The 16,855-nt window shown below is 41.1% G+C and overlaps 1 protein-coding gene across 2 annotated transcripts in view; it reads left to right on the forward strand.

Annotated features, from left to right (window-relative positions):
* Positions 1–16,855, forward strand: part of SPOCK3 (SPARC (osteonectin), cwcv and kazal like domains proteoglycan 3) — a 253,643-nt gene that overhangs the window by 63,934 nt on the left and 172,854 nt on the right. The window contains exon 3 of one of the 2 annotated variants that reach the window (XM_061584209.1): positions 11,272–11,317. In XM_061584209.1, the coding sequence (XP_061440193.1) occupies positions 11,272–11,317 (46 nt within the window). Of the gene's footprint in view, positions 1–11,271; positions 11,318–16,855 lie in introns of those variants that run through there. The other variant, XM_061584211.1, reaches the window with a different exon arrangement.

The raw sequence follows: 16,855 nt of genomic DNA on the forward strand, positions 1-16,855 counted from the left end.
TGGGCTTCCAAACAGTTTTTCATAAATAAAATGTGGCGACAGGACATCACCACAAACTTTTCTTTGTAGCCAGCTGCTAGCATATTACATAATTTTGTTTATTTTATTAATAACTTTTTAGAGTAAAGATTTCATTCAAAAGAAAACCATGAAAAACATGAACATCAGTGCCGTCTATTTCATATTGTATGTTATCAGTTCTCACTTCACACAAATTAAAGCTGTTAATTCTAAACAGTCAGCACACATGCTTATAAAAATGAAAATTGGCGCATCTTAGCTTTGGCTTCAGACCTGTTTTGTCATAACAGAAAAATTTATAAATCCATCATCACTATTAAAATGACTGGGAATATCAGACATTTCTTCTAGAACAGTGGTTTCCAATTTTTTTCCCCACAGCTGAGGGTTTTCTTGGACCACTTAATGATTTTTATGCCCTTTGTAGCAATTGTAATGTGCTGTGCTAGATGCTGTATAAGAAATAAAAGAAGCTATAAAATACAATTAAAAATCAATATGAATTTTTAATGCCAATAATGTGCCATCTCCTGTCTTCAGTTACGAATCCAGACATGCTGTAGACCACCTGAATGAAGCACTAATTTCTAAGCATTTATGTCTCCTTGCTTGGAATACGAGGCGTGTTCTTGGTTTATAACTTCAAGCAATATTTTGGTTATTGGTAGAAAGTATCTTTTCCCCAACAGTGTTTAAATCCCAAATGTATGTGAGCAATAAATGTTGCTTCTTACTGAGAGAGATGTAGGTAGTCTCACCATAGTTTAGAATGGATAACAGTTATAGATAAACTTTTAAATGTCAGGGCTGTTGTGGTTTCAGTATAACTCTTGGTTGATGGTTTATTGAGACATTCCCTTTCCTTGTAAAACAATAAAGTTGCACATAGGTCATCAGGGTTGATAAAGTATAAAAAACTACATATTTATTTATTTAAAATACTTATACCCCGCCCTTCTTCCGAGGAACTCAGGGCGGCTCACAATTAAAACAATAAACAATCAGAACAACCAATATACATGTTAAAAACAATTAAAAATAGATTAAATCAAAATAGATTAAAACTATAACATTTTCAGTTAAAAGCCCGCCTAAATAAAACAGTCTTCACTTGGGCGTGAAAGGATGATAGCGAGGAAGCCAACTGAACCTCGCTAGGGAGGGAATTCCACAATCTAGGGGCAGCCATCGGAAAGGCCCTATTCTGTGTCTCAGCAAGAAGAACTTGTGAGAAAGATGGAATAGTAAGGAGGGCCTCACCAGATGATCTTAAAATCCGGACAGGTTCATAGAGGCAGACACGGTCTAACAGATAGCCTGGACCTAAGCCGTATAAGGCTTTATAGGTCAAAACCAGCACTTTGAATTGTGCCTGGAAACAGATTGGGAGCCAGTGGAGCTGGTATAGCAAAGGAGTAGTATGTTCTTTGAATCCAGCTCCAGTTAACAGTCTGGCTGCCGCTCTTTGTACCAATTTAAGTTTCCGAGCAGTCTTCAAGGGCAGCCCTACGTAGAGCGTGTTACAGTAGTCTAATCGGGATGTAACTAAGGCATGTGTTACCGTAGTCAAGTCTGACAGGTCAAGGAACGGGCGCAGCTGGCGCACTAATCTTAATTGAGCAAAGGCACTCCCGGCCACAGCAGAGACCTGCGCCTCCAAGCTCAAAGTCGAGTCCAGGAGTACTCCCAAGCTGCGAACTTGAGATTTCAGGGGGAGTGTAACCCCGTCCAGCACAAGTTGAATCCCTATTCCCTGATCCGCCCTCCGACTGACAAGGAGCACCTCTGTCTTGTCAGGATTTAGTTTCAACTTGTTCGTCCCCATCCAGTCCATCACTGATACCAGGCAGCGGTTTAGGACCTGGACGGCTTCCTTGGTTTCATTAGGTGGAAAGGAGGAATAGAGTTGGGTGTCATCCGCATATTGGTGACACTGAACCCCAAAACTTCGGATAACCTCTCCCAGCGGTTTCATGTAGATATTAAATAGTATGGGGGACAGGACTGAACCCTGGGGGACCCCATATGTCAATGGCCAAGGGGTTGAGCAGGTATCCCCCATAACCACCTTCTGGGTTCGCACCTCTAGGAAGGATCGGAGCCACCGTAGCACCATGCCTCCAAGTCCCATCCCAGCGAGGCGACCCAGGAGGATACCATGGTCGATGGTATCGAAAGCGGCTGAGAGGTCCAGTAGAACCAACAGGGACACACTCCCCCTGTCCAGTTCCCTGCGTAGGTCATCCACCAAGGCGACCAAAGCCGTCTCAGTCCCATAGCCGGGCCTGAAACCAGATTGAAATGGATCTAGATAATCCGTCTCATCCAAAAATCTCTGGAGCTGGGCGGTTACCACTCGTTCTATTATCTTGCCCAAAAAAGGAATATTGGAGACTGGACGATAGTTACCTAATAAAGAGGGGTCAAGGGAGGATTTTTTCAGCAAAGGTCTTATTACAGCTTCCTTTAGACAGGGTGGTAATCTGCCCTGTTGTAGAGAGGCGTTGATCACTTCCTTGACCCACTCGACCAGTCCCTTTCTGGCAGTTTTTATAAGCCAGGATGGGCAAGGATCTAACATACAGGTGGTAGGATGCGCCTCTCCAAGGATTTTGTCCACATCCTCAGGTTGAACAAGTTGAAAGGAATCCATTCTAATTATACAAGTAGAGGCCGAAGTTACATCCACAGAGACTGTATTAATTTTGGCGTCTAAGTCAGAGCGAATCTGAGCGACTTTATCTGCAAAATATCGAGCAAATTCGTGACAGCGGGCTGTTGAGTGGTCAGCATCATATTCATGTGGGTCAGAACTTAAAAGACTCTTGACCACTTGGAACAGTTCCGCAGGATGAGAGTTAGCAGATGCAATGGTGGCAGAGAAGAAAGATTTCTTTTGAGCCCGCATTGCTGCGGAATAGGTCTTTAAATAGCTTCTAGCCCGTTTTTGGTCAGATTCGCTCAGAGTTTTCCGCCAACGTCGCTCTAGTCTCCTTTTTTCGCGTTTCATCGCCGTCAGCTCTCCAGTAAACCAAGGGGCAGATTTAGCTCTGATCCGCGGAAGGAGACGCTTAGGGGCGATTGTGTCTACCGCCCTGGTCATTTCCTCATTCCAGTGGTCGACCAAGGCTTCGACAGAATCACCTGCCGAGGTGACAGGAAAGTCCCCAAGAGCCGTCAGGGAACCATTTGGATCCATCAGTCTCCTGGGGCGGACCATTTTAATCGGTCCCCCACCCCTGCAGAGGTTCTGAGTCCCAGTAAGTCTAAACCTGACCAGGTAGTGGTCTGTCCATGACAACGGAACTAATGAGAGTTCCTCCACCCCCAGATCACAAATATCCCGTCCAACACAGAAGACAAGGTCCAAGGTATGACCAGCGGCATGAGTGGTGCCTGATATTACTTGGGACAGACTCATGGTTGCCATGGAGGCCATGAAATCCTGAGCCACTCCAGAAAGGGCAACATCGGCATGGATATTGAAGTCGCCCAATACTACAAGCCTAGGGGACTCCAATACCAACTCCGAGATTATCCCGATTAGTTCAGGAAGGGAGACAGTTGGGCAGCGGGGTGGGCGGTACACCAACAGAATCCGTATTCTGTCCCGGGCACCCAACTTCAAATAAACGCATTCGAATCCTGAGGACTGTGGGAGAGGATACCTGGCCAGGTGAATGGTATCTCGAAAGACCACTGCAACTCTGCCTCCCTGACCCCCGGGTCTAGCCTGCTAATATACAGAGAACCCAGGAGGACAGAGCTGGGAGAGATTAACCCCCCCAGCCTCATCCAACCAGGTCTCTGTAATACACGCCAGGTCAGCGTGTTCATCCAGAATCAATTCCTGGATGGCACTAGTTTTACCATTCACTGACCTGGCGTTTACAAGCAGCATTTTTAACCCGGGGGGATTGTCACCAAGGCTATCCAGGTTATCTGAATGGGAGGACAGCTTGAGGGTTACCAATGTTCTGTTGGGTTCCCTCTTGGTTCGATTAAGTAGTTGTCTCCCTGGGCCGTGTCTCTCCCGACCCTTCAGAACATTGATGGCCATCCCCTGGATCCCCGCACTATTTCCTCATTCATCCCTATGGATGATCGTCCTCCATGGTACTCAGGGATTACTTTAAGTCAAGGTTTTGCCAGTTGTGTCATTGAGACAGATTGTGGAAATACTGAGTCCGGCAAAAAGGAGTTATTAAAAATCATCGAGAATTCATCCGGCAAAGATGCATTGTACTCTAGACTGGGGTCGGGACAACATATATTTGATGGATATGTTTGTTTAAAGTTTGAAGAAGGACCCTTATAGGTATGGGTCGTTTGAAGAGAGTCTACTTCATTATTATCCACGTGCCCCATATCAAACCAGTAAGATGGTAAGCTGGATAATGGTGTCATAGGAGGAATTAGCGCTGAATAATCCTTCCCGTCGGAGACCTGGACGATATTAGAGAGGTTAGGGTTGGTGTTTGCTGTGGGCAGAATGTTAATATGATCACTGGTTACAGGTGAAGCCAAGTTCAAAGCGCAGAAATCCCCTCCATATTTATCATTCCAGGGAATCGACGACTGAAATTGAGGGGGCAGAGGATAAGGAAGATTGTGTGTAGAATCCAACTCAATTAAGTCCTGAACAAAAGTTGGCTCTGGTGTTGTTAATGGTCGCTGAATGGTCTTACAGAAGCTGCTAATAAGGGGCTGTACAGGAGCTGTATTTTCAAAAAATCTCGTTACTTCTATATCAAGCGATTGCAGGAACCATTTATTTTGAAGTAGCAGTCCAGCTTTTTCACGAGAATTAAAAGATACTACAGCACGAGCTGTGGTTAAATTATAGTAAAGATATTCTATATGAACTATGTCTTTAAGAAAAAAGAAACCAGGCAAAACACGTTCAAGAGTTCTCAAAAGATGAATTTTACGGTCTTTTTGAACAATATGCCCCCAAGGCTTGGGGTAATTCAGTAACACCAGCTTCTGAGGTTTAAGAGTTAATTGCCATGCTAAAGCAGTAGTTCGTATCTGCTCCGGTACAACATCGCTAGGGGTAGAAGGCCAAAGAGTTCGCAGATCAGAAATTTGTTGTTGCGATGGAGTAGCAATTGGCAAAGGTGAGGAAGGCAAAAAAGGGGCATTGTCATCCTCTCTAAGGGAAGCAGCTGCAACGTCCTCTCCATGGATGGACTGTGGCACAGGGTGTGTTCTCTCAATCTTCTTTGAAGAAGAAGAAGCTCCTAGCGCCTTAAACAATTTATTAAAATTCATTTTTCTATAATGTTGGAACTTCGGATGTTTGATATTCTTGTTCAATTTGATGGTATTACCTTTGTTCCTTCGCAAGGAAGTCCTTGATGATACATAGAAGGTATGTATGCTGTAAATGATCCTACAGTTTTTAAATGTGAAATAATAATGTCATTAATATACATACAACAGTTGCATAAGTAGTACAGTGCAATAATTATGGGTTGTATTCAGCTAATTCCTATCCAAAGTAGACCCACATAAATTAATGAACCTAAGTTAGTCGTGTCCATTAACTTTAATGGGTGTACTCTGAGTAGGACTAGCATTGAATACCACCCTGTTTTATTTATCAGTAAAAACAAAATTTTTTGCTGACTTTGCAACAATATATGAATAGCCTGATGCATAATTTCCATATTTCACGACTACCACGAGTAAGACACAAAATGTTTATATGAAGCATATTGTTGCTGTGGGATTTTTTTTATACCTTCCCATTCCTTGGTGCTAGCAGCGGTAGGGTATACCAGTTCTAGGATTGCCTCTTGATGTCTCAAGCAAGCTGCTATGTTTTTAGACTCAACCAGGGTTTGATCAACTCTGGACTTGGGTCTACTACAAAGATAAGTGTTTGATGATATTCATACCATCATGGATAGGCAAAGGCCACTATTTTTAAAAAACAAACATTGGCCACTGTTTGATCATGCATTTAGAAATGTATGTAGAGGCTATCTGGACACAGGTGTCCACAGCACCTTTCATTTTATTTTAATAAAGCATGAGCTGAGAGACTTGGAAGTTTGGTCTGAGAGTACAGGATTGCTGTGTGTGCAGTACTGAAACATGTCCTCAGTTTCTCAAACGTTTTCTTCGCTTGTGAAGAGACTTCAGTTTTCTTATTGTTTCTCAGGGCACTTCAGAATTTCTTTATAGGCTTTGTGGGTCCAGGGTTGAATTTACCTGTGGTTCCTGATCTGAAAAGAAGTTACTTCATGATGTCTTACCCTGACCTTTAATTGAAGCATGGGATGCCAGTAAGACTGGCTACTAAGCACCTAAGATCAGTACACTTGCTGAATTTAGCTTCTACACTGATTTTTTTTAAAAATAGGAAGACTTCACTTTAAAAAAAATGAACAGCTGTCAGGAACATAGTAGGCAACTTCGCTACCTTCCCATGCATACAAAAAAGCCTACCTGAGGATGTCATGGAGTTGTCAGGAAATATGGGTACTGTCACGGGCAACATAGAAAACCCCTGGCAAAATGGACAAGGAAAGGAGGAGGACTGGGATCCTGGGGAGGGCCCTAGTAGTCTGCAGAGGAAGGGAGCTGAAACAAAAGAAGACTTCAGTAGTCTGGTCAGTGACAGCTCCATCCCGAGCCACCTCCGGCTGTTGAAGAGACAGGGTTGGCTGACAGATTTCTTCCTATCATGTCTCCACACATCCGCGTACAGGAAGAGAGGAACAGATGGCCAGATTAAAGAAAGGGACTGACTGAGGTGTCCCCTTCCCTGTCACCAAGGATGTGCTGGCAGTTGCACAGGTATGAACAGACTGGAGTGCTCACCTGTGCCCTTGCTTGCCCAGTCCTGATCTGAGAGTTCCTGAACAAGTAATGAGCCTGACCCGACCCTATTTAAGTGGTCACAGGAGGTGTGTTGGGTTGCTGCGACAATGTCTTCACTTGAGTAGTCATTCCTAATAATCTCCTGTAATGTCACAGAGATTTCTTTTACCTGTAAGTTGATCTATGAAATGCTTTGGTGTTATGTTTTGCATTAAACACAACAGAGAAAAAGCACACCAGTGGCTCTGAGTCTGATTCCAATGGGGTAAGCCAGGACAGGTACCCAAGAAGGCTGCAGAGTGCAGAACACTGGAGAGCTGATTTTGTAGAATGAAACAAGGAACACTCACAAACATCCTTTGGCTACCTTGAAAGAAAGGCAACAAAGATGCTAGATATATTGCCACACTGTGGAAGAAAACAAGCCTTCACTCTCTATTTTGGGTTGCAGCCAAGTCAGAGACACTTTATTCGAGCAATTGCAGGGGAAGTCAGCAACCGGACAGAGTGTCCCCTGACCTTGAGCAGATTTTCAGCCAGTGTAACCTTTTAGGCAAGTATTTATAAATTTAGGTTATGACAGTTGAAGTGTCAGCTGTTATTTCCTATTAAATATGTGCCTAATCAGGTGTTACTTTTCTTCCTGAAACATAGCACAATTTGCAGTTTCCTTGACTCAAAAACAAGTTCTTTTCCTTTGTCACGTTATACAAGTCATCAAAGATGGCTGCACTTAGGCCATTTCGTTCTTTTCTACTTCTACACCGTCCATGAGAAACCTTTCATTCACAAGAAACTTTTCTTCCCTTTGATTTTTGAATACATTTTTTTCACATTAATTGCTGGAGAATGGTTGAGAAAAAAATGGGAGAAATTTTTCAGCACAGCACTAATTGTTACGCATTTAAGAAAGGAATTTCACAGTCCTTTCCTTTCTTTGGGAAATAGACTATAAGTGTCAATTCCTGCAAACCCAAAATGCTGCTGTTGACACTTCTGGATTTGTGGACAAGGAAGTCTGGGGGAGTTTCTGGTTCATTTGTTTGTTTGGTACATTGGGATGAAATCGGAGGCCAGTTTTTCTTAGTCTTCTGGTCAGTGGTACACTGATGAAAAAATAATCAGTTTTATTCTGTCCAGAATCCTGTAAATGTGTCAGTTTCTCAGCCAGTGTCTGGCCTAGGTTTTGAGTGGCTGGGACACTTTTTCTCCTTAGTCTTTCTTCCCAACATATGCATAATAAACAAAGGATTTTGGAATTGTTAACACAGCCAAAATTTTATGCCATACTTCCTGCTTTTGAAATGCCTTATTGGACATGGCAGCAACTGTTGAGCAATTGTAATATCATATTGCATGAAGCAGTATAGGGGATAATATGCAAAGAAACCCCACAGGTTATGTGCAGGGGCAAGCTTTTATCTCACATTGGCATTTCAGTGTTGAAGCTGATGATCAAATCTGAGGGCTTTTGGAGGAGGCCATTGACATTGTGTCCTAGAAGTGCTATAACTAATATTGCCGCCACACCAAAGAAGACTCGTGACACATATATGGATAAATGTTATATTTATTAAAATATAACACATAATCAAATTCAAATCAGCCAATTAATGAATATCAAATACTTCAGGCAGGTGAGGCTCCACCTATCTATGAGGGTATAGACCCTCCAAACCAGGAGGCATGTCAGTCACATCATACTGCAACTCCCCAGTCAAGCATGTGGGAAAACTTCTCCCTCCTTGCAATTGGAGTCAGGTATGTGGTTCCAACCTCTGCATCCTGGCCCCGCCGTACAGGCGTTCACCATGATGCGCAAGCCGGTCCCACGTGGATACTCCCCAGATCCACACCAGACATTATGCCTTGATGTTTCACCAGGGGGTGCCCTTTACCAAAATGCCTCATCCACCTCATTTTAACCCCAATTACCTCACCTGCCCGAATTTGACGCCAGCCAAACCGGAATCACCACGACCCCCCCAGGCAAGCCAATCGAATTAAACCCAAGCAGTATGGAGTACGCAAAACCGAAGACATTCTGAAATCAGAATCTCCAAAAAAAAATTCCTACTCAGTCCCCTCAGGCGACTAGCAGAGCCCATACTGACAAGGGAGGGGTGGGTGGGTGCCGCAAGGCAAAAACGTTGCATTTTTGGGGAGGAGCAGGCTATATATAGCTGCTCAATCCCTTTCCCAATTGGTCAAGGTGCACCACCTGACCAATTGCAATTTTTTCTCTCGAACATTCCCGAGTCTTCCCAGGAATAGGGTGGCGGCAAACCTGCCCCTTGAGAAATGCAGGAACGTTATTCTACAACATATTTTGCTAACATCTTTCCATGAACAGAGAATAACGGTCATCTAAAGGTTTAAATTGAGAATTGCCATAAAACTGGTTACCTGTTGAAGTGTGAATGCTGATTGCTTGCAAACATTTGCGATGTATCTGGTGTCTTGGTGAACCCAAAAGCCAGATTGGTAAGTTTGCATAATGTTACAGGTTAGACTGAAAAAAATAAAACCTGGTTTTGCTGTGTCACAAGATTCTAACAAGAAAAAAAATGTTTAAACAATTCAGGTTTGAAAAGAGGTTTTGTATACCTGTGGGATGCTGTTGCCTCCTGATACTGTGATAGTGAGGCAAGTGAGTAAATTGCCTTATGAAAATTAGACAAAATAGCTTTTTTTGCTCTCTGTATTCCTCTCTCACACATAATAGGCAGAACAGGTTCTAGCATAAGCACCTGTAGACGTGATGAGTAACTAATAAGTGTAAACATGTTGTGGAGTCACTTTGACCCCTAGCACCTTATGTGCATGGTTCTTAGGTTTTCTTAGTCGGGGAAGTATAGCATTGACTCTAAAAACCATAAATACATGGTAATTCATACATCCTCACATTTGAGTACTACCTGGAACATGGACTTGTAGAATAACAACACACATTGTGTGTCCCCCTGCCCCCCCATGCATCCGGGATGCATTTGACCCCACATCAGCAGATGGTTAACTCAGCAGAGATTCTGAGCAATGCTTAAAGTTAGCTCATGAGAGTTCTGCATGTTGAACACACTTAGAAACTCACTTGTGATTGGGAGCCTTGTTATATGTTCAAAATGATGCCCGTAAAAACTCTAGTCTGAAGGTCTGAAGTGAAGCTGGTGCACCTTGGGGCACTGAGGATTGGGCTTGTATGTGTGGCTCTGCCCCATCCATGATTTTAGCCCTTGCATGTTCAGTCAATAACCTGAACAGGACTTTTGTTTGAATGAGTGAGCACTTACCATCTTATGGTGTCTTTGTAATAGTTTCTTTTATTTACCAAGATGTAAGCAGAGATTAGTTGAAGCAAATACATTCCTGTAAGCAAGCAGCAAAGTTGTTATTCCTCCATCAATTCTGTTGGAGAACCACCCTGAAACCCAAAGTGCTTCACCTTCAACTATCTTGTGCATCACTGTCTTCCAGTTCAAACTACAAACTCACTCCAAATACCCCCAGCAGTGTTCTAAAGGGTGGCACTATACAGTTCTTTTGCAGTTCCTAATCTCAATGAGGCAGAATCAGGGACCAATCTGTTCACAAATGCCTAATCCGCAATAGTACCATATGATAACTGAGTTTACTACAAATAGTAACGTATAACTGTAGTTCCAAACAATAAATAGCTTACAACCGTCATACTCATTTTGCTTTCTTCCCCAGTCAAAGGGAATTTGAAACTCAAAAGCTTAGAAAGAAAGAGTGTAGGCAAGTTATATAGGACAGGTCTAAGGCTGATGGTCTAAGGTTTGATATACACATTACCCTCATTGTGAGGAAGCTACTAAAAGTATCTTTCACATGTAGAGATGTCCCCCAACTGTAACATTTAGAAACTACTCGCATATGGATTTTTAGGCATTTCTTTCTCATACCTCCCCCAATTTTTTTAATTTTGTTTTTCAGGGAAATTACAAAATCAATAAAAAGTAATGCTCATACATAAGAGACAGTGAAGAGAAAGATAAATTAAGCATCATAAAACAAACATAGACAGTTTATTGGTTCATCTGCTGCTGAAAATGTCAGTAGGGAGATGGAGGCAACCTGATCACCATTCGTGAGAGGTGTGATTAAAACATTATATCTGGATGGAGGTCTCTCAACTTAAGTACATTTTCATGAGATTTGTGGATTGGATGTTAGTTGCTTTCAGTTCTGCATTAGCAAAGTTATTTCTATTATCTGCAATTAATGTGTCCATATGATGATATCTTTCTTGTTTGTGTTCTTTTTCTTTCTTTTTTTACTGCGTGCCCTTTGCAGGAAGTTGAGGTTTGTATATTCTTTCTGTATTTCTGGTTTTTGTTCTGCATGTATTTATACTTGTTTCTACATTCTAAACATACATTTTTCTTTTTTTTGCTACAGGATGATTATTTTCGCACATGGAGTCCATCTAGACCTTTTGATCAAGGTAAGAAATAATCCTTATACAAATAAAAAGGGCTTTTATCATAAAAAGTTGATATAATAAAAGAATGAAAAGCTTTTAATTTTCTTTTCTCTACGGTTGTAAGCTAAAGTACAACCACTATTGTTCAAGATAGCTTTTATATCCTCTATCCCTTTTGAAAGTAAATAAAGATAAGGTTAAGTATTAAAATACAACTGTCAGGTTGACATCACAGTTAGGGTTAATAACTTGCCTAAGCTCATAATGTCGTTTACTTAGTATATGTAAGGTGTAGATTGAAGTCTGCTTCACACACAATATTTTTCAGAACAGTGGTAGAAAAAGTCAAGGTCCGTGGTCATATAAACAGACCATGCATGAATCTGTTTTACCACATACACACAAACTGAGGCTTCCTGCCAATTGCTTTTTGTGATCTACCATTTTGTTTTTTGTTCCTTGTAAGGAAAACATGGATGAAATGATGGATGAAATTAATTTGGCAAGTATATCAAATTAGAATGTACTAGGGCCCAAAAATTTGCAGCAGATGAAGATAGGGTAAAAGGAAAGCATGAAGGGATTCCCTTCAAGATTAGGTAGATGAAGATAGATTGTGTCGCTGGGCCATGCAACATTGTCCTCCATGCCCAAATCATTTTCTTTTTTGGTTCAGGTTTCAGTGGAGCCTCTTCCTGTCAGCTCCTCTCGGGGGTTCCTCCAATCTTTTTCCTGCTGGAGGCCATTGATGCTGGTGCATGAGCCTATAGCAACTTTTACCTACCTGGTGTTCTCCAAATGTTTTGGATTACATTTACAGCAGCCGAGATGATACGGCCAATTGTCAGGGGTGACTGGTTCCAGTAGAACAATATAGTTGCACATAACCTTGTGCCCTCTAGATTATTTGAGCTACAACAGGCATGATCCCTGACTATTAAATATGGTGGCTGGGGCTGTTGTGATTGGTGGTTTGCAATATCTGGAGAATTGGGGAAGGATGATCTATATAATCAGCATATCCCTACAGTAAGCAGATTTCAGATGCTGCTACACAGAAGTTTGTTGTGGAGGCTTGTAGTACAGTATATGTGACCAGTTATGTGTTACTGTTATAATAAAGTTCTTCATATATTTGCTTAAACTTTCTGCCAGTACGATAAGGAACTTAAAAATAAATAAAACAGAAGTTTATCTTCTGAAATTTCTTCATAAAACCATTGTGGTTTTGTAATGTGCCTTTGAGGCGTACTCTTCCATAATATTATGTCACAGGTTTCTTAAACTACCAATTCACCTTTTATTTTTGTATGTCACGGTGATGGTAGAAAAACGTTTTCTGGAAATAACCTTCATGAGTATGGGCTTAGCTGATCATTTTCTAAGTAAGATTGATTTGGTTGGATTTCCTGGTGTTAGTGTATGGGTTTTTTTAACCATCTCTGTGATGAGGGGGAAAATATGTTTGGTATATTCAAACTTGGATGGGGATTATTTGAAGTGTAAGTAGCTGTTAAGATTTTAGCTTTGGATAGTTGTTCATGGTTTTATTTGTTGAAGGAATATATTATGGTGTTAACAGTATTTTTTTTGTTAACATGCTTATAGTATGTAAGTTGTAGAATTTTGCATTCAGTTGAATGCATTTATTTCTTAATTGCAGCATGAGACTTGTTTCCCATTTTAATACCACATAATGTTTGTTTGTACTGCTTCAGCATGATGTAGGGTAAGATGAGTGCTGGGGTGATCATATTTTCAGCAAGCTGGAATTCTGTTTCTTGAGCCAGTCATTTTTGGCAGATCATCTGTGAGATTCTATAGATGTACAGAAAATGATGAATATTTGAAATGCCATGTTTGCACTTTTTTTGCTTGCTATTGCCAAATGCCAGTCAACTGACAATCTAAGAGGAAAAGAGTTGGGTTTTTTCCCCCTGAGAGTCATACAACAAGTCTTCTAACATTCATCCCACTCTTGTATCATACTGTGTTCTCTGTAGTTAACCCTGATGCAGACCTGGCAAAAATATCACACAGGATGACTTTTGGATATATTTAGTCCCCAATGAGATTTCCATTGGAAAGATGGGATCACTTTTCTCCACAGAGACCTTTTTTGTTTTTCTTTTCTCTCTTATCCTTTTTGGTCGCCACAACTGTGCTTAATACTACCAAAGCACTTTGAGCAACCCCCCCCCCTTATTCTGAGCAGTATATGTTGGCCTCTTCGTGCATATTGAATGTACAATACACTTTCTGGGGTAGTTTTGGACCCCAGTGGGTTTTATTTTTTGTTTCCAGAAGGAAAACGGTAAGTGATAATTGGCTGAAATTTGGGGATGTTGTACAGATTAGAATTTGTGACAATGTCCTTCATCTCTGTAGGTCTACTTATGTAGGTCTACACAATGAAAAGTGCACCTGGGCCCAAAACTTGCCCCACAAGTTTGCATGAGGGTTAAAAAAAAAAATTCAAGACAACCACCATGTCCTTTATTGTCTAATTTAATGTAATCATAGGGGAAAAATCAAAGCGATGGCAGGGGGAATTAGAGTTATCCCCCCGTTGCTAGCACACATTTATATTACTTTTTGTTACAATTTTGATGATTCTTTTACGAATTTTGATGAGAACTTATTACCCTAGATGGCAAGTATCCCACCTATACATTCTTACTAAAAATGTGTTGGTACAATAAGCTGCTATTAACCATGCCAATCAGGTATCTGGATCAAATCTACCCCAAGAAAGCTGTACACATTAAATACCTGGTGGAAATTATTATGCATGATACCATTGCTGGCATTTCATCAATTACAATGATAACACCTTTTCTTTACTGAATTTAGATTGTGACAGTTTCATGGAGGGATAGGCTGTCAATGATTGCTAGCTGCAATGGCTGCATTCTACTTCCACTACTGGAGGCAGCAAGCCTCTAAATGCCAGTTGTTTGGGCATGTCTGGTTGTGCTCAGGTTCTGCTTATGGACTTCTTATAGACATCTTCCTGGCTACTGTGAGAACAGAGTACTGGGCTACATGGGCCATTGGTCTGATCCAACAGGACTATTCTTGCATTCTTAGGTAAACTGCAATGGTATTTTTCTATATCTGTCTTGAGATGGTTGTCATTTCTGGTTTAGTATTAAACTACATTTATTGATTGATTGAGTTTTATTTTCTCACATTTATATTCCGCTTGTCCTCCACTATGGAACCCAAGGTGGTGTACATGTGGCTACTGTTAAATTACTGTTAATTTAAGAGCTTAAGAACGACATTTGTTTATTTAATTTGTTCGGTCATCAGTACATGTTTCAGTAATTACCATTCAGTATATGCAGATTTGAGCAATCATGTTCATATCTCAGGTGATGCTTCATTCTACAAAAGAAAACAATAGCAGACATATGTTAGTGATAGCTGCATACATTATTCATGGAGATCTTTTGGTGCAGTTCAGAGCATACTCACTGTCATCATCTGATGTCTGTATCATCCACCATTTGAGAAGTGGCATTCTCATCCACTTTCATACAGCTGCAAATGTTGGTTTAGGCATGTCCACAGTAATGGCAGCTGCAACATTTTTACATACATCTGGTCTTCTAAAATGAACATTTCAGTGATTGTAGAATTGCTGGTGTAATTGTCCTTACAATATATCAATTTTGTATCCAAAGTATCTCCCTTTTTAAAAAAAAAAAAATCTGCCGTTGGAGACGGACTGTTGTGATTAACAATGATATCATTTCACCATACCGGACTCAGGAATCTTCTGGAATGGAGCCCATCTGATATTTTCAACATTCGTTTTTGTAAACAAAATGTTCTAACACAGCTGTTGTGGCATCTGGTGGTGGTGCATCCAATCCAAAGTCAAGAAAAGCCTTTAAAATGTTCTTATTTGAGCTTTCCAACAAGGATTCCATCAAGAGAACTTGCCTTTACTTGCAAAACCACCAATGGTATCACAATTGGTAAAAGGCATGAAAACCAGGTAGTATGTCTACTCTGTCTATCCCTAAATCATCATAAATAGGATGAAGATGAGCTTGCCTTGTCTCCTTACTAGTGCCAACAATGCAGGATGTTTGTGGGCATAACATGGGTATCATGTTGTAGTATCACAACATTTGTATGAGCTGAGTGAATATAGACCAAATTTGCATCAACTGCATGAAGCATCATTTTTAGTATCAGCTGCTATTTGTGTGCTTCCTTGGTGGATGAGTTGATAATGAGTAGCTGCCACTGTTGTTCCCCATGCTCCAACTACATCTCATTGTTCGACAAACTTGTTAATGATCTTACATGCCAAGTATACTGTTAACTCTGCTTTGTCTGCATGTTTGACAGCAATACTTTCAGTTAGACATTCCTGATCTCTGTGTTTGATGTAGTTGCCACACAGCCAGCTGTTCATTCTAAGTGACACTTTAGTGATGCTGGAATGTCCTACCTATCAAACACAGCTTATATTTCATCATAGGAACCATAGTAGGACTGTAATCAGTTAAGGAAATGGCTGGCAAATTCTAGATGAACATGTCTGTATGAATAGAGGCTTATTATAGCTTTAGAGCAATGCTATATGTTTGAAGATTGCACCCTGCATGTATTGTAGAACTTGTATGTCAATATTTCCTATTTCACTCGCATGAAACTCAACAAACTGCAAAAAGGTCACCCTTCTTTGAGATAGGAAGGCCACCATCAGCTGTGAAGAATGTGTGCAGAAGCACACCAAGCTCATACACTTGGTCTAGACTTGGCAATCAACAGCAGTCTTTAAAGCAATCCATGATAATCCATCAGCTCCAATACCTTAGAAGGTAGCTTCCCAGTTAATAGTCTTCAAATTTGCCTTCCACATCTTAACCTTCACCAAATTCATAGGAGCCACAAGTTGATGGTATTGGTTTTTATATAGGTTTCAACAAACTGTCCAATGGCCTTTCTGACAGAAATGTCTTTTTAAAAATCTCGTTACCCATTACAACCATAGTAATACAGTTCAACAGTTTGCAGGTCAAGCACATCAAGAAGCCTGGCTACATTATGCTCCTGATGCTCCCAAGAAGGCTTTTGTGTCTTCATGATATCTATGTTGCTGTATTGTACTAACACCTGCCATTTCTTTGCCTTGATCACCCGGGACAGCCATAGCAGGTTCTATTAAAAAGAATTGTGCGCAGGCTGAAGTGTACTGTCTCTATAGTTGGAGGCAGTATGCTGCCAAATACTAGTTTCTGGAAACTGCAGGAGGGGAGAGTGCTCTTACATGTTATTGCCATGCCCTTGAATGGGGTGCTAAATAGCCATGCAGGCTTCCCTTGGGCATCTGGTTGGCCACTGTGTGAACAGGGTGCTGGACTAGATGGGCCACTGGCCTGATCCAGGAGGCTTTTCTAATGCTCTTATATTAGTCCCTTTACCTCAGTCTTCTACTTACCAGCAGTTCAATAATATTTAGCAAGAACACTAGCAGGCTTTAGAATCACATAAGTCTCTTCATCAGAACAAGCACAGTCCCAAAAGCATGTGGTGTCC

Source organism: Rhineura floridana, chromosome 9 (assembly GCF_030035675.1).
Source record: "Rhineura floridana isolate rRhiFlo1 chromosome 9, rRhiFlo1.hap2, whole genome shotgun sequence".
In the NCBI taxonomy this organism is placed as follows: domain Eukaryota; kingdom Metazoa; phylum Chordata; class Lepidosauria; order Squamata; family Rhineuridae; genus Rhineura; species Rhineura floridana.